The sequence below is a fragment of the Toxotes jaculatrix genome, chromosome 21 (genome assembly GCF_017976425.1).
Source record: "Toxotes jaculatrix isolate fToxJac2 chromosome 21, fToxJac2.pri, whole genome shotgun sequence".
In the NCBI taxonomy this organism is placed as follows: Eukaryota; Metazoa; Chordata; class Actinopteri; family Toxotidae; genus Toxotes; species Toxotes jaculatrix.
The window spans coordinates 9756076-9780574 of record NC_054414.1 but is presented as its reverse complement, the minus strand read 5'-3'; the positions used below and the strand labels follow the sequence as shown (position 1 = coordinate 9780574).

The 24499-nt window shown below is 44.2% G+C and overlaps 1 protein-coding gene across 1 annotated transcript in view; it reads left to right on the top strand.

Annotated features, from left to right (window-relative positions):
- LOC121175444 (ankyrin repeat and fibronectin type-III domain-containing protein 1) overlaps positions 1 to 19010 on the top strand; it is a 28586-nt gene extending 9576 nt beyond the window's left edge. The window contains exons 2-15 of the mRNA XM_041029212.1: positions 2808 to 3027; positions 3318 to 3525; positions 6613 to 6810; positions 7603 to 7716; positions 7864 to 7961; positions 9146 to 9236; positions 12388 to 12495; positions 14957 to 15056; positions 15397 to 15529; positions 15764 to 15883; positions 16106 to 16321; positions 17396 to 17562; positions 17748 to 17898; positions 18834 to 19010. Of these exons, the coding sequence (XP_040885146.1) occupies positions 2824 to 3027; positions 3318 to 3525; positions 6613 to 6810; positions 7603 to 7716; positions 7864 to 7961; positions 9146 to 9236; positions 12388 to 12495; positions 14957 to 15056; positions 15397 to 15529; positions 15764 to 15883; positions 16106 to 16321; positions 17396 to 17562; positions 17748 to 17898; positions 18834 to 19010 (2085 nt within the window). The 5' untranslated portion in view covers positions 2808 to 2823. The remainder of the gene's footprint in view (positions 1 to 2807; positions 3028 to 3317; positions 3526 to 6612; positions 6811 to 7602; positions 7717 to 7863; positions 7962 to 9145; positions 9237 to 12387; positions 12496 to 14956; positions 15057 to 15396; positions 15530 to 15763; positions 15884 to 16105; positions 16322 to 17395; positions 17563 to 17747; positions 17899 to 18833) is intronic.
- The last annotated feature ends 5489 nt before the right edge of the window (positions 19011 to 24499 follow it).

Sequence of the window (24499 nt, the reverse complement as noted above, 5' to 3'; positions counted from 1 at the left end):
TGCTTCCCAAAACTGGTAAAACTGTAGGAAATTGTGCGACATGGACTCTGTCTGTTTAAGTTCAAGTGAGTTCAGGTGTGTGTGTTATCAGTGTGAGTTTTTGCATCTCTGATTGTTTTTGTTTTTATTTGTTTTATTGGAGCAGCAGACATCTTGGCCTACGAGCAGTGTCCTGAAGGTGGTGAGGACGTTGCTGAGATTAAAGGCGTGTTTGGTGAGAGAAGATGTGCGTATGGATTTCAGCCAACGCCAGCTGTCAGTTTTCCTTCAGTTCTGATGTTTGAGCCATTGCTTTGGTGGAGCACAGTTTTTATATGCCTTCTCAAACGCTGGGGTAGGTTTGCCCTTTTAGCAGAGCTGTGGAATCCCAGCACGTGCTCCTGTTCAATCACCACTGAGGCCATTGACTGGATGAGGTAACAAAAGCATGCAGTCATCATAATGGTCCTCAGTTAACAGTATGAATAAACTGGTGGCTGAAAAGCAGTGTTGAAATCCTTGCATTCATTTCTTATCGTACATTCTTCTTCTCAGACACTTGCTTGTTACGGTAGCGTTTTTTTTTTTTTTTTAAATATCTCAGTTTATTATGTACCGTCTTTTATCTTTCTGTAGGGTAGGGGGCATGTCATTGGGGAATGACATCCCAATCTCACGTGTAGGATGCAGCATCTCTTTGAAAGCACACACACACCACACCACGTTACACACTCCCTAATGTCGTCAGAGAGTGATGGGGCACCGTCCTGCCGACAGAAAAAAGTCGTCTGTTCCATCTCAGGCAAATAACAATAAGCCTGGGGCTGGATTCCAATGGGCTTTCTCTTTGAAATGGGATACCGGCACACGCATTACAAATATATCTCTTGTTTTATCTTCCGGGCCAGACCCATGGAAAAATTATTCCAAATACCTGCCGCGCTTTATCTGGAACCCTGGAATAGGTTAGACCCAGCCGGGAACACGAGGATGTCTAAAATAAGGTCTCTATTACGGGATGGAGTGGAGATGGATGGGACGGAGCGGGAAGGGACGGGGATCGGGGGTATTTTAGGTGTATCGGCCCTGTGAAAAAGGGCTTGTTGCAGGGGCTTGGAGCTGCTTTAAAGTCTACAATGTGGGCCGCTGTCAGCTGTTGGGGGAGGGTTTGTGTGTGTGTATATGTGTGTGTGTGCATGCTCATGTGGGCTCACACGTCCATAGCGGAGCGGGAGTATAAATAACATTTTTCCTACAGATGTTCTCACCTTGACAAATCTGTTCTTGGCCTGTGTGATACTTCTTGGCATATGTCACGATGGCCCAAACTAATTCAACTTTTATTTACTTTCCTCAACCTGTCCCTGCTCCCGTTCAAACCATTGCTTTTTAAGAACAACATTTACATTTGTGGTATTTAACTGATGATGTTTTCTAGAGATGACTTCTAGAAATGGTATCAAAGTAAAGTGAGTATGGAGGCTCCCAGTGGGTTGTGACACTACAATAACTGTATCTATTTCAGAGAGATTGTTTGTTTATAGTTATACTGCAATAAAATGGGGATTCAGAGTTGAATCAAGGCAAGAGGAGAGGTGTTAGGGAGAGAGAAGAAGGGAAATAAGCTGGCAATAAGGAGATAAAGGGAAAGAGTGAAAGGCCAGGAGCAAGGGGAAGGAGAGGAGAAGAAAAACAGAGGGGCAAGTTGGCGATAAAAAGAGAAACAAGTTCACAAGATGTTTGGAGGGAGAGGGAGGAACTGAAGGAGAGAAAGGTGTTGAAAGTGCGCCCTTTAGGAATTCATTTATCTCACTGCTTCTGTTTGGTGGGCCCTGTCACAGAGTCTGTCACCATCGCCTGTAGAGTCCTGCTGACATTTCCTTCAGCAGTTGAGCGTGTGTGAACACCACGTACCAGACTCACCCTAGAAACTCACCATCATCTACACAGTTCCCATGGCAGAATGGAGAGGGGCAGCATAGTCATCATACCAGTGATGCCAAGATGCCAGTGACACAAGATGCTGATCTTTTGAAACTCATAAAAAATAAAAAATAAAAAAAAACAGATGATGTTACAGAACAGTACTGGCAGACTGGCTACCAGGCTGACATTGCCATTGCAGGATGACTCATATGGCAACTGTGAGTGAGAACTGATCATGCCAACATGGTGTCCATCTGGCAGATCAGCGTAATTTATCACCATTCCATAGATCAGTGGTCCTCAGCCAGGTGTTGAGACCTGCCTCCCAAGGGGCTGAAGATAATTTTTTGTGGTTGTGGTATTAATGGGATTAAAGAAACAATTTTTGAAGGATGTAAATGTGTTATTCCTTTGATAACATGTTCTGGATTTCTGTCTTTTTCCTGCATTATCTCAGAAAAACTAAAAAGGCAAAATCAGGCTTAGATTAGATGTTCACCATTCGTCTTTGTACACAGTTTGTGATAGGAAGTCCTGTGTGAACATTGCTTTGCTTAAAGGGGTTACAATCCAAAAATCTTGACTGGCACTGCCATACATACTGTTACATCAACACTAGGTATTAAATATGTTTCAACACCTGGTATTTGGAGCTGATATATAGTACAATGTGAGTCATGTAAGACCCCAGTGCCTTGGCTCTTTAAAACAGTGTTGCCACATTTCAGAGCTTTCTTCTGTTCTCAGTTGATTTTTGGTGCTCTTACACTTTAGCATTTGGTCATGAGCCGTGTAATTGCGAGATGAAAACTCTGGATGGACGAGAAGTGATCACATGGTCAATATGCTGTTTGAAATGTCATATTTCACTCCTTTCTCTTGCCCACCTGTCTTTCTTCCAGGGCTGACTCTGCCAAGATGACGCAGCCCATGAGGGGGGACCAGGCCCACCAGCCGGCCCCAGCCCGCAAGTCAGCCAGCCTGTCCTCGCCAAGCGCGGCTCGCCGCCTATACCGCAACTTGTCTGGAAAGTTCCGTGTGGGCACCAACCCCCCTGCCCTTGAGGACAGCATGGTGTCAGGACGGGGAGGAGACAAGGAGAGGCTGCGCAAAACCACCATAGTAAGTCAGAGAGAGAGAAAAGGAAAAAATAATAAGCCCAGGAACATTGTAGTCTAAAAATAGTCAGGGAAAACATATAGACTTGGGTAGTAAGAGAACCTCATGTAGTACCCCTCTAACTATTGTAGAGCAAGAGAGAAAGTATACACAAAGAGGCATGACACACACAGCTTTTATCAGTGACTCTTTGTGTGTGTGTGTGTGTGTGTGTGTGAGAGACATAATATGAGCTTTCCCATTCAGTAGTTTGTTGTTTCAACTCCATGTGTGTAACTGTCTTTGTGTCACAGTTCCAGAGTAATGAAGCTTTGTTCGAGGCAGTGGAGCACCAGGAGCTGGACTTGGTACAGCTGCTTCTCTCTCAGTACAGTCTGGAGGAGCTGGACCTCAACACCCCAAACAGCGAGGGCCTCCTGCCCCTCGATATCGCCATCATGACCAACAACGTGCCCATGGCCAAGCTGCTCCTGAGAGCTGGTGCTAAGGAGAGTCCCCACTGTGAGTAGAGGATCGTATCATATCATAGCACAAACGCCTGCTTGCTGGAATAAACAATGGAATAAAATCCGACACGTATTTTAAAGGGAGGTCACACAAAGTCCCCAAAGCTCCTATTAAGCCTATTATAACAGTCCATACAACTATTCAGAGATAATCATTGCATAAAATTGAGTACAGTTGCTCTATTTATCTTTTTTCCTGTAGGAAATATAACAAAATCTCTTCTAGGGTTAGCACCACATAATCTCTGCACTAATAAGAGCAGTGCTTCTCTCATGTATTCAAGTCTCTTGTACTTAATATTTTTCCTTGTAAATTTTGACAGGCGTTCACTTGTGTTAATATAACTTTGGCTTGCTTACAGGTGAGTCACACCATAGCAAATGCTACTTTGGCTTTCAGCAGGAAGCTTGTTGATTCGCCTGATCCTAAAGCCAATCGAATCTTGTGCGATATGTGGAAAAAGCCAAAGTTAGTTGTCTTCTGCCAATCACAACTTGTGCCCTTTACAAGCTAATGATGGAAGTGAGGCCCAAAACCACATCTGTTACTTACTAACAGAACTCTAATCATTTTCCCCCTTTTGTAGACTTCAGTCTTAAGCGTAGCTCAGACCTGATACCAGAAACAGTTTGTTTGGGCTTCAGCAGCCACTCTGAGGGAGCCTACAACTGTCGTCGTGGAAGCCAGAGCCGCTGTCACACCAACATCGGCTGAAACCAAAGCTGCCACAGGTGTTGCCCGAAGCAACGGCACACACATAACTCCCAATCTCCTACCATACACACCAGGAATGCATTCACTCGCACACTATTGACAAACTCACACATCTCTTTCTGTTTTCTGCTGGCAGCGAAAACATATTAAAGGCGATGAAGGGGTGGTAATCATGATGCAATATTAGTCATCTTCGTAAGCACTTTTCACTGTCTGTGATCTGCTGAGCCTCCGCTCCCTTCTTCTGTTAATGATTAGAACTCGCCAGTAAGGCTCCTAGGCTGTTTGTGTTTGTACTTGTGCGAGTGCACACATACTCAGTTATACACACACACACACACACTCCTCTAGAGCTGCGCCAGACGTCTTATAAAGGTATCATTAAATTGAAAACACTTGAATGGAAAGTGGTGTTTACTGAAGTTTGCTCTTTGATTGTACTCTCTCTCTCTCTCTCTCTCTCTCTCTCTCTCTCAAATAGCTCATGAGAGAGTGTGAGTCGTGTGTGTGCGCGCAAAAGACTGAAACAGGAAAGTATAGTAAGGAAAGTAAAGGCTTGCCTTCTGTTTTTATAAGCATGTACTAATCAAACTCCATCTGAGGAGCATTGACATCAAAGACGCTGCAGACTTTTCCTTAAGCTTTGAAAGCAATTGATTTTGATGCTTATTGATATTGCCGTGCTTGACTTCACAGCGTGTGGTTACCAGAGAGACAAGGGCAGACAAAGACAATCAAACAAATCTCTAAAGCAACTTCACATCCACATTATAAATCCTTTGACGGCTCTCAACAGGACAAAGCCACTTTAATGTGCTGCTGAGCATCCCAGCCTTGATGTGAAATAAGGACAAATCAAGACACACGTACACACTGGTGACAGCATCTGGACCAGTTTCTAGGCCTGGGAGGGCTGGAAATGTAAATCAAAATGGACTTTCAACAGTTATCCGTCCAATGATCCTCAGAAAATAATCCTAAATTAAACCCTAACCTTAAAACTCAACCCCGATCCTCGCTCTGCCTCCTCTAAAAGTGACAAACGACCTCCTGGTCTTCACACGAGTGACCGAAGAGAACAACAAATCTGACACCCAGAGAAGACACTCAGATTCAAAGAGAAGCTCCCAGCCACTGAGGAGACACAGAGAGAGCCGCAGAATTAAACACCCAGATGGACATTTTGACACGGAGCTTTAAACTTACTGTCAACAGTGGAATCTAACGCTCAACAGTGGAATCTACAATGAACAAACACAGACCACACAGACTAAACACAGACACACACCAGTCCCAAACACTCCAAGAATGACCAGCCACCAAAGAAGAAGTACAGTATGCTACTGTCCTTTGTGACCTTAACAGCTTTACATTATACCTGTTCTATAGTTTTATTTAGAGGGATCTGTATGCGTTTGCAATTGCAGTGTTTGATCTTTGTGTTATGCCGCCACCAGCCACTATTGCTAACCACTCAGCCATGATTAGAATATTTTCATTGGGTGTTACATCTCATCTACTGTAGTGATGTGTTTTTTGTTTAAGTAAACATCATTGTTCACATTGTTTTAGTAACACCCTACCCCCTTTGAGAAAAACATTCCTCTGATGGAGGCAGCGTGAGGCTGTGGTATACGATATAAATAGATCAGTTATACACATTTTTCCACGGCTTTTGCAGAAAAATAGCTTTTACAATGGCAGTTTAAAATGATGTCTATGCGTGTTCCCACCATTTTGTGTTCCCTTATAACCGCATATGAAGAACACTCCTCCCTCTCACACTCCTCTCACTTTCATTGCCCCATTTTCTGTGTCATTTTCTAGGTGATGTCATCTCTAAAGAGGGACCGCGTAGTTACATTAAATGAAGTTTATTGAAGAATCTGCCACAGCATTCTGGCAAACAAAGACATTAAAAAGAGCCGCCTGCAAAAGCAATTTGCAACATTGCAGGCAATGCCTTGCAATATCAGCATGGCCATGTGCAGCGTTGAAGCACCTGATAAAAGTAAAACCAACACAACACTGACTTTATTAATTAAGCTTGTGAATTATATTGCGATTAGTTTGTTCTATCAGATGAAATTACGTACGAGAGAATTTTCTTTCACCATCGTTGGTTCGCATTCACTGTATTTTGCGTTTTCTCTTTGAGTCTTTGTTGGAGAAACTGCCCACTCAAAGTTCAGCACTGCTCAGCTTTGACCTGTGTTTACCAACTGTATAATACCAACAAGTATTTTTATGGATGTCATTTTAAAAGTCACTTTAACATGTGCCGAGGGGTAATGAAACACTTCTTTTAATTATGTATGCATGTACTGACTTCTCACTCTATCATTGTCTCTCCCATGTGTTTCTTAGTTGTGAGTCTGGAAGGCCGAGCAGTGCATTTGGCCACACTGGTGCAGGAGGCTGAGCAGCGGGTGTCGGAGCTTCAGGCCCAGGTTCGGAGCGAGGGTCCCTGTGAGCGGGAGGGATCTGACCGGGAAAGGCAGCTAAAAGCCTGGGAATGGAGGCTCCGGCTCTTCCGACGCATGCAGACGGGCTTCGAGCACGCCAGTAAGGCTTCAGGGCAGCTTTGATGTTCCAGAGATTTTTTCACATGTTGAACAGTTGAAGGAAGTTTGCCGCTCAGATCATTGCAAGCAGTCCACCAGTCGTCTTTGGTTTTCATTTTCGCACCCTTTTTCTCGGCTGGCATTCTGTCTGGGCTGAGTTAAATGCTTCCACACTGGGATGCCTAGCAGACAACTGTGTGTGTGTGTGTGTGTGTGTGTGTGTGTGTGTGCAAACATAACGCGCCTGTGTTCCTGCTTTAATTTTTTATAGGCACTTCATGACACGCTTAGTGGCAGGGTAGACAGCCACCCCGTGAAAGCAGACACACTCACACGCACACACTCCTCCTCTTCCACCCAAACCAATCTGCACTTTGATGCATAAAAGATCTTTCCCAATCTATAATTCCACATACTCATGTAATTTGATAGGTTCGTTGTGCGAACATGGATGGAAATTATCCACCACATGTCAAAATGATGTTTATGGAGTTAGATTCACAATCACAGTCAATGACATCCTCGCTTCTTCTCCGTGGTGATTGAGATGACATTAATTTGTGAGGATGGCAGATTACAGACGTGGCGTTATTGTCATTTCCATCCATTACTGACTGTAAATTGCTTAAATTTCACAAGCTTCCACTGCTTGACACTTTTTCCACTTCTGAAATTGAAACCTCTTCGTTACAGTGGTTATAGTATGTGATATTTTATCTCAGTCTGCTTGTGTTTACCTGTCTGTCTCTCTGCTTATCTACTTGGCCATCAACCTATCTATCTGCCTCCTCAGACCCTCCAGACGCTCCCAGTGTGGTTCGCCTGTCTGTCAGCAGCGGCACCAGTCTAAGGGTGGACTTCCAGGAACCTCTCTGTGTCAATTCTGCTGTGGTTACCAAGTACAAAGGTCAGTCACTGTGCACGTCACATTTAGAACGCACAAGTCCTTCTGAGCAGTGTTCAAAACTAATGTACATTTTTTTATTCTTAAGGTGCAGATAAGTTATAAAAGTGTGTTGGTTGGGGTTGTATGTGTATTTGTGTGTATTTGCAGTGAGCTGGAGCAGTGCTCCATCTTTCAGTCCTTTGCTGGGTGAGATGATGGTGGAGGACACCACTCTGCTACAGTGCAACATCACTGGACTCACGTCTGTAAGTTTTGCCAGAATTTCTGTTTTGTTTCAGATGATCCTGGAGAGGATTTTTTTTGTTTCACATGTGTAGAAATCTCATAAATGTGGTGTTGTCAAGAGGTAACACCAGAAGCTGCTCTTCTGAAAATAAATTTGCTTACTGTGAAGGTTTCCTGGAGACAGCATCTATCCATGTGTATTTATCCTCCACGACACCCCTGCACATAAAACCATTTTCACATGAAGCTAGTCACATAGGCTTACACCAATCAGTGTATTTCCTCTGTTCCCACCTTAGTCTTAAAGAACCGCTAGATAAAAAGGATAAGTATCTTGATTTATATGGTAGTTTATGGGTGACACAGCAACACAAAGAGCTGCAAAACTCTAGCTTCTCCAGCTGTTGGTATAAAATTTAGAAGCTATTCTCCCACATGAAGGCCCCCGATATTATTTACATGCAAGCTTGAGGTAGGTTTGCTTAGGCGACATTTGAAGGCATTTCCCTGGTGACTCTTTATTACATACATCAAACCCCACACACAAGTTGCAGCCACCATCAATCCTGAACGATGGGGGTGAAAGACTTATGGCCCTGCTGAAAACACAATTGGAAAACATGGTTTATTTGTTTTTTGAAAGTCTTAGCTCCTGACCATTCATAAGCAACAGTTGCAAAACAGCCTCCAAAATGATAAAAAGAGCAGCTTGGTTGCCTGCCACCTGATTTATGTTTGGCATTTTTAAGTGGGCATGTAGACAAATGGACACTCCGCTGGTTGTTTGTTATTGTGTGGGAGAAACCCCTTCCACCCCCCCCAACACTTTAAGACCCCTGCTGCCAGCCAAAGCTCCCTCCTGTCACATGACAGGGGTCAAGGCGAGGTCAGGAAGTGTCGGCGGCTGGTTTGATTGATCTGGCTGAGAAAGGAGAGACATAGGCCTGCTGTCTGCACACTGGGCACAGAGACAGACAGAGCTTCTTGATAGACCCTTCACCCTTCAAGCACATAGACACACACACACACACACACACTCTAATATGAAGACAAACAGGGACCTAGCCAGAGACAGTTTCACTTAACCACGCATATGCATATATGGTTTTACACCTAGACGCACATTTACAGATGCACTATTCTTTTCCTTTTAGCTGTGAGCACCTAAAGTTTCCCTTAACTGTCATATGTCCTGTCCTTTCAGGGGACCTATTACTATGTCCAGGTGTCAGCCTACAACATGAAGGGCTGGGGGCCTCCACTAGTTTCCACCCCTGCCTGCGCTGCGCCTTCCAGTAAGTCTCCATTATGTGAACGTGTATCTCTTTGTACATGTGTGCCTACATTTTACTTAAAGCAAAGCATAAAACTTCCAGTTAACAACAGCTCCAAAGAACTGCCCCCTGAAGGGTTTTGGCTGCCCTCACAAAATTAACACCACTGCAAAGTAGTTTTCACACAGGGCATGGCTGCGAAATGTGCGTGTGTGGTTTTTTGTGTGCGTCCTGCATGAATGATACGATCTCTCATAGCTTTCCCACACATAACGGGGGTTTGGACATCGCATCATTTCACATCCGCTCAATTGATTTGGTTATTCCAACGTCATTCCAATGTTGCTTTGACGATATTTGGGGGGGGGGGTGACAGCTGGGCCCTCCTCTGCCAGCAGGCTGGGTGGGTTTTGGGACCCCCACTGCGGACGTCAGTGAGTGTAACCATAGCCTCAGGATGGTGTTTGGGGCTGGCGGGCAGAAGAAGCTGCCTGGGTTCAGCCAAGAAGTTAACCGTGAAGTCATGTGCAGCAACAGCTGAGGTGTTGACTCACCACAGCAGCTCTGACCCTCTTTCTCCCTTCCATCTGTATCTATCTATCTATCTATATCTATCCATCCATCCAACCATCCATCCATCCATCCATCCATCCATCCATGTTTGAGGTTCTCAAATAAATTACAAAAGGACAGACTGGGGACTTAAACATTTTTGCTTTTGAATATCTGTAGTTTTAATGTTTGGCCAAATACTATAAGATTACATTTGTTGGTTTGTAAGTAAATTAATAAATTGATGTAAAATAATAAATTCAGTGTATTCAGGATTTATGAAATGATTCTCATGGTTGCTGTTTGTCTGCAGCTTGTAAAGTCTGTACAGTTGGTACACACCTCCTGTAAGAGAGAGAACATAGGTAGTGTGATTGTGGGCGTGTTGGCACGCTCATGGCACATCTGGGGAACACATGGACATGTTTGTCCTCATCAGCACACCATGTTTTTCAGTAACTGTGTGTGTGTGTGTGTATGTGCGTCTTCATTTTAAGAAACTGGGCTTTCCCTCTCTTTTTTTTTTCTACTGTCCACCTCCCTCCCCTCCCACCTCCCTCCCTCTCTCAGAGCTAATTTCGATGTTGCGTGTTTGTGTTTTCCATTTGGGCCTACCACTGGAAATATTTGCATGTCTGTGCTGTAGCGCGCGGCGCGGCCCCAACAGTGGGGGCCTTATACCGGCCCATGGACGCCCATTAAAGGGCCCGCTTGTCCTGTCGGGACAGGCACCTTTCCGGGAATAGAGCTCACCGTGTTTCAGCCCCACGCGCCCTCCGGGGGGCTCCAGGAGAGGGAGTTGGGGTGGGGTGATGGGGGGTGGGTGGCGGGTGATGTTGGTGGGTTGGGGGTGGGAATGGGGGGGGGTTATCGCTGACACATCCTCCAGTGAGCAGCAAGGATGCTGGCTCGCTAACACAGAAGCCAGAATGTTTTGAAGGCTCATTTTCTGCAGAGCCAGTAACCTGTGAGAAGGGAAAGTGTTGTGTGTCTGTGAGTGTTTTTATGAGGGAAGTGTGTTTGTATGATTGACAAAGAGGATCACAAAACACAGGAGGACACAAAGACGAACTGAAGGAATCAGAGAAAGAGTTTGCATTACAATAATTGTGCACTCAATGTCTTTTGCTTTTGGAGGCAGTAGCGCAATGTGTGTTACTTTCCCTACTCTCTGTTACTGGGCCAGCCACACTGTGTTTGTGTGTTGGCGTACATGTGTGTATGTGTGTGTGTGTGTGTGTGTGTGTGTATACTGACATCTCAGCCCAAATATGTGCAGGGCAGCCAGTTGCAGTGGTGCTCAGTGGGTCTGTCTGTCAGCCAACCACAGCTTTCTCACACTGGGGTGGGTGCTGTTTCCTATAGTACACACACTAGACCTGTTTGAGAAGCGGTCCGTCTCACACACCTCACACTCCTACTATTGGAAGCCTCAGGAACAGGGCCAGCCCAAGAATGTTTGGGGTCCCAAGCCGAATTTGATTAACCCCCTCCCAAACCCCTGACTGACCTCAGTTGGATTCCCACTGATGAATGTGTCAACACGGTACAGTCATACAATAGTGAAAGTGTCAAATCAGCCAAGTATAATCTAGATGACTGCTATTTTTACTATAATGAAAATCACTAAAAGAAAGAAAATATATGAACATGTATTTTGAGTATTAAGTAGTAACTTAAATAGTCTCTGGGAGCTTGTTGCTGAGTAATGTGATTCTGACGCATGCTTCAGATGAACAAGTTTTCCATTAAAGTTCAAACAAGGAGTCAAGTTTATTTTCATCTCAGCAAAGTTATTGCTCCACGGTCCATAGATCCAGGTTCACCAGTTTCACATAAACCAAATGATGGTGATGTATTCAAACATTCCACTGTGAGCACAATCCCAGCCAAAACCTGTATTCTTCCCCCAGTAGCAACCTGTCTGTAATACAAATCTTGAAAACCTCACACACCAAAAAACAAGGAAAGGACTGGCAGTAGTCAACACTGGCTAATGGAGCACGGTTCCAAACTGATTCACAATCAAATGAAGACTGTTGGTCAAAAGTAAAGAATAGAGCAAAGATGGACATCTCACTACATCCCAGCTCAGTTCAAATTCCATTTGGGACTATTAGAAGTTTCATGATAAACACTGATATTTCTGATAATTCTTGATATACTTAAATACCTAATCTGTAGGATCAACTCTACAAATAAGTCCTGTATGTCAACTCATCTCCCCATACACACGTAAAAAATGTCTTTAAGCATGTACAGTGTGGCTTAAAAACACAGCTGAGACTGAGGGGAATCCCGTTCTGCAAAGATCCATCCAAAGTATTAGACAAGTTCAATTTTGACCTGAGGATGGTGCTACATGAAAAGTGAAGGGATAAACAATGTCATTACAATTCAACATAAGGTGAACATGAATGTCAGTAAGAAAAATTATGACAATCCATCTGATAGTTGTCAAGACATTTCACTAAAACATTTTAGAAAAATATCAGTCTCGTGGGCGTAAAAACACAAAGAGTGTGTCTGGAGATTCTATTTCTGCACTATGAATCTTGGTTAATACAGATCATTGCATAGTCACTTTGCTGATATTTTCTTTCTTAACCTACGTCTGCAGGTTGGAGGGACATCGATGGCCGCGCTCCACGACAGAGAGGCCAGAAGGAGGCGTTAGACCAGCTACTCGGACAGATAAAAGAAGCTCACCGCCACTGTGTCTGCCATGGTATCAACAACTTTTTGATCGATTTGATGAGCATGTTTACCTACAAGACTGAACAGTAATATGAGAACTTTAATGGTTTGCGTGACGGTTTGTTGACCCCAAGTGAAACCCAGACCCTCAAACCTGATAGTGATAGTGACTTGATGTACTCAGTGAACTAAATATGACCACATGTTACCTCTTCTTTACTATATGTTTCAAACTACCAATGGGTTTAACTATGGAATTACATGCAGTAAATTCTTAGGTAGAATAACAACTTGAGACTACATGACTACAAATACACTTGACCCTGACCTTAAGATCAGCACTGGTATCAGTTGAAGTGAAGTTGAAGCTGAAGTGAAATGTACCCTGAACTGTGGTATGAGCTTCTGACATTAACCTGAGCTTCTGTCGTTTTCACTACGCCTGTCACATTTTAAACAAACACATCTGAATTTTCAGCCACCGTCTAGTTCATGTTTCAGAAATATTCTCGGTGTAAACAAACACGAACATGAGCAATGGACTTTTCGGCTCGCAGGTGTAACACGTCTCACCAATTGCTGTGTTTCATCTCACCTTGACAGACACTTTACAATCTCAGGCATGACAAGTACTTCGGGGGGCCATACGCCCTAAGACAGCATGCCACCTCAAAAATAATACCCTCCCCTCTGTCTCAACAACCCACCCACAGCCCCCCCCCCCCACCTTATGCGTCTTTCCATGACTCAGCCCTTCCTCTGTTGAAAACTTCACTCTCTCTCTCTCTGACAAAATGCAGATCAACTTCTCTCACACTCAGACTGTTTATATCTCCAAACACTGCTCGCTGTAAGTTGGTCCCATAAGTGTCAAAACCTGTCCACGCTGACTCTTTAACATGACGGGAAACTGCATTTAGCATTGAGCAAGTTGTCTCTCTTTTTCTTTCACACCCAAATGGCCAGACACACTCACCCACTTACTATTGTCCACTGTGGCCAGACCATATTTGCAATAAGGCAAGACGTAGCATAATAGTCAGTATTGAGTAGCGCTTGGTTCTTCAGACGGCGACTGATTGAGCTTGAGAGTTCAGGCACGGTAGCCAAGGTGGCGTGTCCCGGGGTCATGTTTGTTATTCCTGTAAGAGACGAGTCTTGGGCTGGAGTCAGGAGAGGGCATAAATTAACACTGACTACTGCTGCCTCCCCCCTCCAGCCCCCACCCCCAACAGCACGCCAGTCGCCCTGTCTACTGTCCATACATATACACAGAGAAAGATAGACAGGCACGTACATAGATACACATGTACTTGAACAGACCCAAATATTCATGTACATGCTCGCTCTCAACGCTGTCCCTCTCCCACGTGACCATGAACGCACCCCTATCGCAGCCCGGCTCATAGCCCATGCCACCTTCTCCCTCTTGTCCAAACACTATTAATTAAACTTTGAAAGAGGCCTTGACTAACACAGGCACCCCAGCAGTCGGCCCTACTTGTCTGTCTTACTCAGTGTCAAACAGGGACTGAGGCCAGGAGGACTGGAGCTGAACAGACTCGCAAGTGGAGAGAAATTTGGGGAGGTGAGAGGGGTCGAGGGGTGCTGTTTTTTCTTGTTACTCCACCTCGACTCTTCCACCTGAAGAGAAAATTAGTTCTTTTCGGGTCCTGAATGGGGGGATTTATTGACTTTAAGTGGCCTGGGGCTGGAGTAAGATCACCTGGGAGGGGAGGGGAGGGGAGGGAGGGAATCTGTGAAGGGTTTGGGACTCAAGGTTTCTAATGAGTTGGGAGGTGCGTTATCTCACCAACAGGCGCCCACACAAACACACACATACATACATATATACACACACACCTCCCTCCCTCTCTCGCCTCCAACCCCCTCCAGGCCCACTAAAAATAAACATGTCCCCACAGACTTAACTGACCTCCCTGTCAGTGAGTGGCAAAGGGTTAAGACACATACAGACACACACACACACAAATTACTACAGCTCCTTGGCTCCACTCATATGGCTGTAGCTCAAGGCATGCCATGCTCCAGCAGCTATAGTATGTGCAGGTAAACACACACACACACAGACATACATATACACAAAGTTAGTGTTCCTCTGGGACCTGAGAGCTAGTGGTTCCCTCAAGGCCCATAGTCTGCTGTTGGCAGCCAGCATGACTGTCAAATGGTGCCGCGCCACTGGAGCGCATGAAATGTCGAAAAACATTCCCCTCCAGCCATGTTGTTGGACGTGTCAAGTTTGTTGTCAATTAAGTAACGACCTGTCACTGGAAGAGATATTTGTAGAGTTTGTCGGGACAGAGGTATTCGTTGGTGTTAGGAAGAAAATTGGACAGTTTGTCATAAGCCCTGGTTTTCAGCATCAAGAGCATCGGCATACTCACAGAAGAGAAGTAATCTGACTCAGTTAATTCTGTTGATATGGAATTAACTTAATCCTTTCTCTCTTCTCTGTCTTGTAAACACAGAACAGTGCAAAGCTCCACCACAAGGCAGGAAGCACTCAGTCTCCAAAAGCCTGCGCCACCTTTTTCAACCCACCAGCAAATTTGTGAAAAGCTTGAAAAGGTAGATCATCTTTCTGTCCAGCATTCATCCACGAATGTTAGACGTTAATATGAACGGAACTGTAAATACTTGTAAATGGCAAATTCATCTCATCAATTTATGTTTTCATTGAGGATTCTTTTTTTTTTCCAGAGCACATGATTTTCATTATTGAATATCAAAGATGCAGTGGCTTTGTGCTGTGAGCATGTCATTCTTTCCGTGTCAGCAGCTGGCTTTTTGGTCCAAATATCACATTTTTAATGATGTATATTAATTATATTTACTCCATTTGGTGCCATAAGGAATGCGTCTGTAGTGTTTCTAATGTGGCATGTGCTTTTCCTTTGTTACTTTCCAGAGGTCTCTATCTGACATCCATATTCTACAGAGACGACAACGTGTTGGTGACTCCAGAGGACCAGATTCCTATTGTGGAAGTTGAAGATTCCTACTCCAGTTCACTCATGCAGGACTTCCTTTGGTTTACCAAGGTAGACAGACAGACTCAAAGGAAGAGAGATTTAAAAAATTTTTAAAACAAATGTCAACAAAATTTGCTAGATTGTTGATGTCCCACAGCAAACCCGTTAACACAATCATCACATAACTGATAAAAACTATGGAAATTAGGTAATGAACTGATAATTATTTATTAACTATGATTATGCTAATGAATGTGTAGCAGTTGTTTAAGTTTTTTTATGTGCTTTCTGTCCCTGCACCAGGTGTCCTATCTGTGGGAGGAGATTCCCTGGCTGCAGCAGTGTCTCAGTCCGTCCCAGTCTTCCTGTTCCTGTACTCTGCAGACACGCCTCAAGATGCTGCAGGCTGTCTCCCATCTGCAGGTAGTACAATGCTCAGCAGACTCACCATCATGTTACACAATTTCTAATGGAAATTGTGAAATCGTGGCAGTTGTGGTAACTATGACCACATGATCTCATGGTCTGAGAAATTTTAGTGGATATAAACCCTCATTCTGTGATTTCATCTCTCCGCCCCCTCTGCTGTAAACAGGAAGTAGTAGTAGTAGTGCAGTGCAGTTATTATCACATGTCTTTTCTCAGGGAATGCTGGGAACCCAGGATCTCGGTCAGGTGTATCTTGAGCCAATCAAGGACAAGCATGGTAACGCCCTGCTGGTGCTCCTGAAGGACATGAATGCCTGTCCCAACCTGGATGGGGTACGCTGGACGCAGCTTTGCAAACTCCAGCTCCAACGCAAGTCCATCTCATCCCCTGAAGAGCCCACTGCCTTGGACATGCTCCTCATCACACTCCACGTGAGTCTTACAGGAAGAGAAGTTCAGTTTTGGAAAACTGGTTATTTTTGCTTTTGTTTTGGAGACAGGCTGCTTCCACAGCAGTTAGGGATGTCAGCAGTGGTTGTGGTTTTTATCGGGCTCATTCTTTGCATTTTTTGTTACCCGGAGATGAAACAGTGTAGGGTACGGCACTTTGTCAACAACAAAATGCCTCCAAATCACTGGAAAACATTTATTTATTGAAATTGCTGTAATGTTTTTCAACTCTCATTCACAGAAAACCAGTAAACAGGAGGCTCCGTGGCTGAAACAATGGGGACTGTAAATTGAAATGTGCTTCCAATTATGAGTGCTGCTTGTGCAGACACTCTTTATTTAGACAAACATTAATCATCATGACTCTCTGCTTCCATTTGCCACCTTCTTTGTGAGGACACATATTGAATTGACTCACCATCACATTAAGTAAAATGCCAGACCTTTCATTAACATGGATGTTAACCATCTAAAAGTCACTTTACTTTTAAAGCTGATAATATATGCACTATTTTTTTTATTATTTGAGTTTCAACATGATGGACATGATGATGATAATCTAGCTAATTGTTGTTGTTTTGTGTTTTGTAACTTACGCTGTGTTGCTGTTTTGTTCACAACGGCCACAATCTGGAACCAAACCACAAGTTGATTTTGTCTATGTAGCCCGGTAAACTTGATACCATTGTTGCAATGCTGTTTTGTCTCCAGTGTAAGTTGGTTTGTCCTTGTGGTTCCAAAACAATGGTGGAGACTCCCTTTGGCAAAACCACAGTTCACTGAAATATTTGTTTTGCGGCCAGTTATGAACAAATTGTATGATGAAATATGTAAAAATGTGCTGATGGGCTATTTTGCTGTGCTGATTTCCACTTTAAACATGTTTATACAACATTAGACTAAAGTCTCTCAAGGTCTAACAACAGGAAAACATGAAAACAGCTTCATTTAAATGAATGTTAGGATTCTAAGAGAGGCCAAATTTGAATCTGCATTCCCAGTCCAGCACTACTAGACCAACCTCTTACCTAGTTTCTGTCCATCTGTTATTCCCAGGAGAAGCTGGCGTATCACAGGCGGAGCAGAAAGCAATTGTCTCCAGGCTTATACCTGGGGTACCTGAAGCTGTGCACATCAGTGGAGCAGATTAGAGTGCTGGTGCCTCAGAAACTCCCCAACATCCTCTGTCACACAAAAATTCGGGACAACAGCAATGTGTCCAGGTGGGGAACAGTGGCTCAGTGTGCTCGGGATGGTCATGTGGTGCAGTGGGTTGAAATTGACTGTGTTTGTATTTGGCGAGACACCTGATTAAACTGGCAAAACAATGAAAAAGATACCTGTACAGGCAAATATGCACCTTTGTTGAATTCCTGTGAGTGTGTGTTTTATGTATGTGTTGGTTTAGGGAGGAGTGGCAATGGCTGCAGGCCCTCAGCTCTCTTGAGGAGTCGGTCGAAATGGACCATGATGTACAGAGTGCTCCACATCGCCTCCTACAGGACCTACGCAGCGCCATCAAGGACCTGATGGCCCACATCAATGTCCCTGGCAATCAGGTCGGAGTTAGGCCAGAGTCAAACTTAAAAAAAAAAAAAAAGTCAAACTGTGTGACTTCATTACAAAGTGTAATAAGGTTTTACAGTTAGAAGGCAAATTTTTGTACTCTGTGTAGAATAATTTTGACTGATACCATGGAACCAGTAGAAAGAAGCCAAGTTCCAGAGGCAGGCAGTAGCAAGAGCTCAAAGCAATGGAAATGATTCCAAAGGACATTCAGCCAGTGCTGGTTAGACCACTAATTCTACATGATTTCTGTAAAAGAACACGGTTTGAATTCCAGCACAATAGCAATCATTGTCCATTTGGCTTTAACCTTTTACCACCCACTGTTCCACCCATGGGACACAGCTTCCGTATACTGTGGAAAGTGAGATATAAATATGAATATACACAGTATGTTAATATATGTATCAGCATCTTATCAGAATGTAGAACTGAAACCTTAAATAAGTTGTTTCCAGATGGTAAAAACAACAAATATTACTTTAGCACTAAGATACTTTTACTCTTGACTTGTTCCACAATAGAGCCCAACAGTGTATTAGTGATATGCAATAACCTCTAATTATAGCAAACCATGCAGTTGCCATATTCCTTACTTCTCTCTCCACTATTCGAGTTTGAGCGTCTGGTTTTACTTTCAAGATACTTAAATGAGTGAAAACTGACTTCATGGTGGCCTAGAAGTCTATGATCCATACACTGTAACTGTGACATCTGCGGTTTGAGTACAAACAGGGGCTCAATCTTTACTACAGTCTATCAAATAAAGGCAGAAATGGCATAAACAATTTTAATCTTATTGTATGAAAATGGCCTATTTAGCTAAAGGTTAAGATCTCAATGGACACAATGTCGATATTTTGTCTCTGCTTTAAGGATGGGCAAATTTACATAGTCCCACTGAGATTGCATGTCTCTGTGTGTCTAGGCACAGGACTTCAGAATCTACAGCCAGGAGGTTTTAGAGTTTGGGGAGAAAGTGTCCTTCTTGCTCCTCCTGCCACCTTCAGATGAAGTGTGCACAGCCCCTGGTCAGAACAACCCATACTCCCCCCGCTCTGGCTTCCTCACCCTGCCCCTGCAGATCTTTGAACTGGGTCAGTAGACAAAATTATAAGCAGTTTTCTGCATTATATAAAAATTTTGACACCAACTGTATTTTTTTTTGGGTTCCCTTTCTCCCCCACAGTCCACTTTAATGCCTATTGCCCCAGTTTCATTGGCCAGTACTGCAGAGTGTCAGCTTTGCTGGAGCTGGAGTCGCTCATGTCCCAGCAGGCACTGAGGGAGGCCTTCTCTGAGGCCGAGCTCCTCGCTGCTAAGAAGAAACACCAGCAGGTCCAAGAACACATGCAGGTAGGAACCAGTCAGCCTGTAAGGACGCGTGAAGAGTAACACAACATACTTCTCTGAGGTCTAGCTTTGTGTAGGGATTATGTACTAAAGGACTGGTATTTAGGTTGGAATCAAATTAATCTGATAAAGGATCATTGTGGTTTACTGTAGTCTGTTGCTGAGATTAACTATTATGATCTCAATGACTGTACAACAGCAAATGGAGGAGGTGTGGCGGGATGCGAGGTGGATCATGGACGCCTTGCAGTATGCTCGCTACAAGCAGCCAACAGGAGGCATCTCCATAAGCTGGATAATTGACTTCTCCAAGGAAGTGATGCCTGACAAGCCTCCCTCCACCTCCTCTCAGCCAGACTTCATGCCCTCCCCCATGCCTTCACCCGAACCCTGCCGGAAGCACTCAGGTCAGAGCAACACAAATATGTTATATGGTACCATTATAAATATAGGATTTTATAGGCAATTTACAAAAATTATATTAAAATAAAAGATTTCAATACTCCAGTTTTGGTCAAATTGCCCAGTTAGTTATTTCTCTCACACCCTGCAGATTTTGCTGGACTATCAGACGAGGAGGGTTCGTCTGAGGTCTTCCTCACCACTGACAGTGACTATGACTCCAGTCGTGCTCAGAGCCCCCGTGAGCTGGACCTGCTGCCCCCCTCACCGCTCTCATCCTCAGCTCCCCTGGAGCCTCGTGGCTTCCTGCACAGCGATGGAAGCAGCTCAGGAGGAGGCATATGTCTTGGCGGGGGTGGACGTGGAGGGGGAGCACTTAGGGATTCCACGCCAGACGTCCTCCAGGCCTCAGAGCCGCAGCACGGGAGGGAGGGTGAGCGGTGCGGAGTAGGGGGAGGGGTTCGGTGTGGAGGAGAAAGGCGAAGGGGTGTCCCGGAGCTGTTTGACAGTGACTTCATCCTGCCCAGCAGGCAGATCGAGCTGTTGCACATCACAGAGAAGAGACAGGCCTTCTGTGTGAGAACCAGCAGCCTGGAGTTTCCTTCCACCACCTCAGCCCACCACCAGCCTTATTCCTACCACGCTACTTGCCCTTCACCCTCCACCTCACCTCAGCGAAGGTGGCACAGGCCCTCATCAGTGGACCGCTGCTGTTCTGCTGATCGCTGCTTACCACAGCTTCCACCAGCACGTACGTTATCGGAGGACAGCGGCACCCAGAGACTCTCCTCACCATCACCTGCTGCCCTCAGGAAAGGCTGCCATGCCACTCTCAGAGTGTATCCACAGTACCGCACAGGCCTGCCGAAGGAGACCAGTGTTAAGGTAATGATATGATTTGGTGAAGTAATTCTGTGTTGTGTTCGTAATATTCTGGCAAGAGCTGAATGGTTTCTTATCTCCCTGTGCTTCAGCTTTGTGTAACTCCAGGCACATCAGCACAGGAGATGGTCCAACTGGTGGTGCAGGAGATGAACATCGTGTCTCGGCGCATGCTCGGTAGCAGCGGCGAACAGGAGCAGTGTGTGTACTACAGTCCTGAACAGTTGAAGCACTTCGGCCTCGTGCTTGTTGTGGACAACAGAGAAAAGTGGCTTCAGGATGACTTCTGTCCCCTGGAGCTCCAGAACCCCTGGCTGAGGGGCAAACTGTGCGTTCGCATTAAGGAGTATTCACCACTAGCACTCAAACACAGCAGGGCCACCACAGTGTGATGCTTCAGAGAGAGAGAGAGAGAGAGAGAGAGAGAGAGAGAGAGAGAGAGAGAGAGAGAGAGAGAGAGAGAGAGAGAGAGAGAAAATGTTGAAGAGTCCATGTCATGTGCAGATTCTCTTTCGATAAATGCATATTGAAATTAAGGAACTGTTACATTTGTACAAACTGACCACAGACTCCTAAATTTTACTCTATTTTCTCTCTCAATGTGGTGTTTCCGTCCACAACTGCAGCTACAACATGTTGTGTTGTATTTTCTGCTGTGTTCTTGTAGTCTGAAATGCTACTCTGAGAATCTGTTTCCATGAAATGTGTTCTCCCGTACATGAGACCTTTTTTTTTTATGAACATCAGAGACCCTCATATGGACACCAAATGAACAATAACAAAATGGAACAAAGAGAAAATAGTTTTTTGTGCTGTCAGAAATCATTGGGGAAAAGGATTGTGACGCTGTGCGAGATTAATGGAGCGTCGCTTTGACTTCTGGCATGATTGACGCCGGCACATCGGGCCGTGCGCGTTGCCAAACTGACGTGGGCGGTATCTTCACCTCCCCAGCCGCACACGGACGCGGCTTTTCCTATGAACTCTCTCACTGTGTCATTCCCAGAGAGCTGTCGGCTGCAGCCGCCCGGCCCCATGTTCCCAGGATGTGGGCTCTGGATCTGGCCCAGAGGGCAGGAAGGAAGGGAGAAGTACAGAGGGGGGCTGGCGTCTCCACTTGGGGACGCAATCGCCCCAACGATTTGGCCCGTCAGCCTGTCACTCAACTGCTCTTGGCCACTGTACTGTCTGTTAGTGAAGCAGCCAAGCAAGGGAGAGAGCTTAACAGAGAATGAGAGAGAGAGAGAGAGAGAGAGGGCAAGGAGGAGGGTGGAGGCTGCATCTTATAGAACCTGGCACTGGCTCGCTGGTGCTCTTTTTCTCCCTTTTGCAGTAACAAATCCCCTGTATAGTCGACTCAGTCATAGTGTAGCTAACAAATATGATCATTTCATCTTGTGAAGTAACACAAAATAAAAACCAGCTAATTTGGATTTTCAAAACAGAGAAAAAAAAAACAAGCAATACTTGACTCTTTTTGTTTGTCTAATTGATGGAAAAAAGCATGTAAACCTTCCAGAATTTGTGCTGAGTACATCTGAAGTACTGTAGTCATGATGTGCTAAAAGTTAACCAGTTTAGTGCTTTGTTGTGTTTGGTTCAGTGGTATTCCCAGATGCACCAGAAAATGGTGCCCATCAGTCTAGGGCAGGGTCTCCCAAGGGATTCTAGTGTGAAAGGGGTGACTCAAGTTGTTAAGAAGCCAGGCATTTGTTGGCAAAGCCACACACTATATATTCCAAACTGTCTCTCAACCTGCATCAAATATATGAAAAGACTTAGCCGTAAGAAAATATTATGGCCCCAGTGACACACAGAAGACTCATGATAAACTGCTATGACCTGCAAGGTGGGGGGGTCATGTGACCAAGCTGTCAATAGGCTAGTTTTTGCTAGCCTTGTTAGCGTGTTTACTTGTCTTGTAAAAGAAGGAAAACAGTGAATAAGTGAACTCTTCTAGGAAAATAAGTTAAACTCTCCAAAGTAAAGGGACATTTTTAAAATATAACCTCAACAACCAGAATTCAGTACAATATTTTCCCCTGACTTGTGGTTTGCTTGCAGCAGTTTTTTACATGACCCTCACTTTGCTAGCTGTAACAGTTGGTAGAGTTTCCTGTGACACTTTCTGACTCTATTAAGTCAATAACCTCAGTTACCAACACTGATTAATTCTAACTACACAATAAATCGGGCCACTTAACAATCTAAACCATCCTTTTTAGCTGATTTTTGGGAGCCTGTGCCAAGTTTTGTTTCCTCTTTTCACACTGCGGTATACACTCTGTGACACCTCGTAACATACTTTTTTTCCCCATTGATTTCCACTTACGCTAACAGAAACTTCAGGCTGTTGTGTTTTATTTCTTTTTTTTCTGTCAGCTGTTTTTCAACATATGATTAATACTCTTTCCTGCTCTAAAAAGTCAGCAGCATCATGCCATTATAATAACTTGCAGCATTTCCAAATGTAGCACCAGAAAGGTCCAAAATAGGAGAGTTTAATGAGTGAGGTCAGTGGGCCTGGCCTCACTTACTGTAGCATTCCAGGTTTACAGGTTGATGTCGAACCTGTGACGGGGCGGGGGAGTTAGTGGTGTGTTTACAGAGTTTAGTTTCCTTACACCTTCAAAGATGTGTTTACGTGTAACTACTGTATAAAGATGTCTTAAGACAAACTAATGTTTTAAGTTGTAATTGGTTTTACTGATGGCTTGAACTTGTGTTAGAGCTTAGATGTCTTCTTTATTCACATTGTTAAAAGCGGTTTTTACGAGGGCCAACTGCAAAAACAAATCACACAACCAGAAACTGAAGCATGTACATAGACAAAACAGGACCAGGTGATGAATGTACTGTATCTGCCCGAAATGTGAAAGTAAGTGAATGTGGGGCTGTCGTCACTACAGAGGTCAAAGGTCAGTGAAGTTAGAGGCAAGAGTCTGTCTCTAGATTGTTCAGAAGGGGAAGAAGGGGGTTTAAATTCCCTTTCCAGTCAAAAAAATAAAATAAAGCCCCATGTTTACAAGGAGCTGTTGGCAGATCCATCAGGCCAAGACATGAAGGAGACATCACGTCACTTTTTTAAAATCTATTTTTAATGAACAATAAATGAATATTACAAAATAAAAGCCTTGGTTGTTTATGTGGGTTTTCTTTTCTCTTAGCCGATTGCTGCACATGAGTGTAGGAAGTTTCTAACCCTCATGTGTCTCCCTCTGAGCAATCTTTTATGAAATATTGACCTTTTTACACTTCCTGCTTGATAGATAAACCACTTCTAGTACTTCATTCATTAACTGCATTACACTGTCTTAGTTAAAGAGCTGGAAAGTCCATGAAGATCCATGATGTATTTTGGCACATCATCTATAAGGAACATAACAAGCTTATGTTTCAAGTGTGTGCAGATCTGATTCTCTTTGGGGCTTATCCTTTTAGTTTGGAGCTTCATCCACATGTATGATGCACTACCAAAAAGCCGTTCATTTATCTGATATGAGTGAGAGTAAAGGACAAATAGAGGGCACTTGTTCCTACAGATGCTATATTGCAATGACCTCATCAGTGTTGCCATCCAGTTGATGAAAACTGAATAGAGGCCAGCTGCAGACTGAATCTCACAGTATAAGTGGTGGGCACACATGAAGCCTGCAGCATACATTCACCAGTGATGAACAATGATGCTACTATTGCCTATGATGGGGGAGTGTATGTACCTTTCTCTTTTTTTGTGCGTTAGGTAGGTTTGAATAGAGTTTAGGTTTAGCATTAGGAAAATACATAATGTCACCGCCTCCACCAGTGTCAGGTTGATGCGCATTACATCAGTTTTACGCTCTCAATGTAGTACTGTAAAGATGAGATATGCATGTCTGTAGAGTTACACTAATACAGAAGAAAAAAAACAAAACAAATCAGGATGTTCTTTTTTCACCATATCCCAAAATCTAGTTA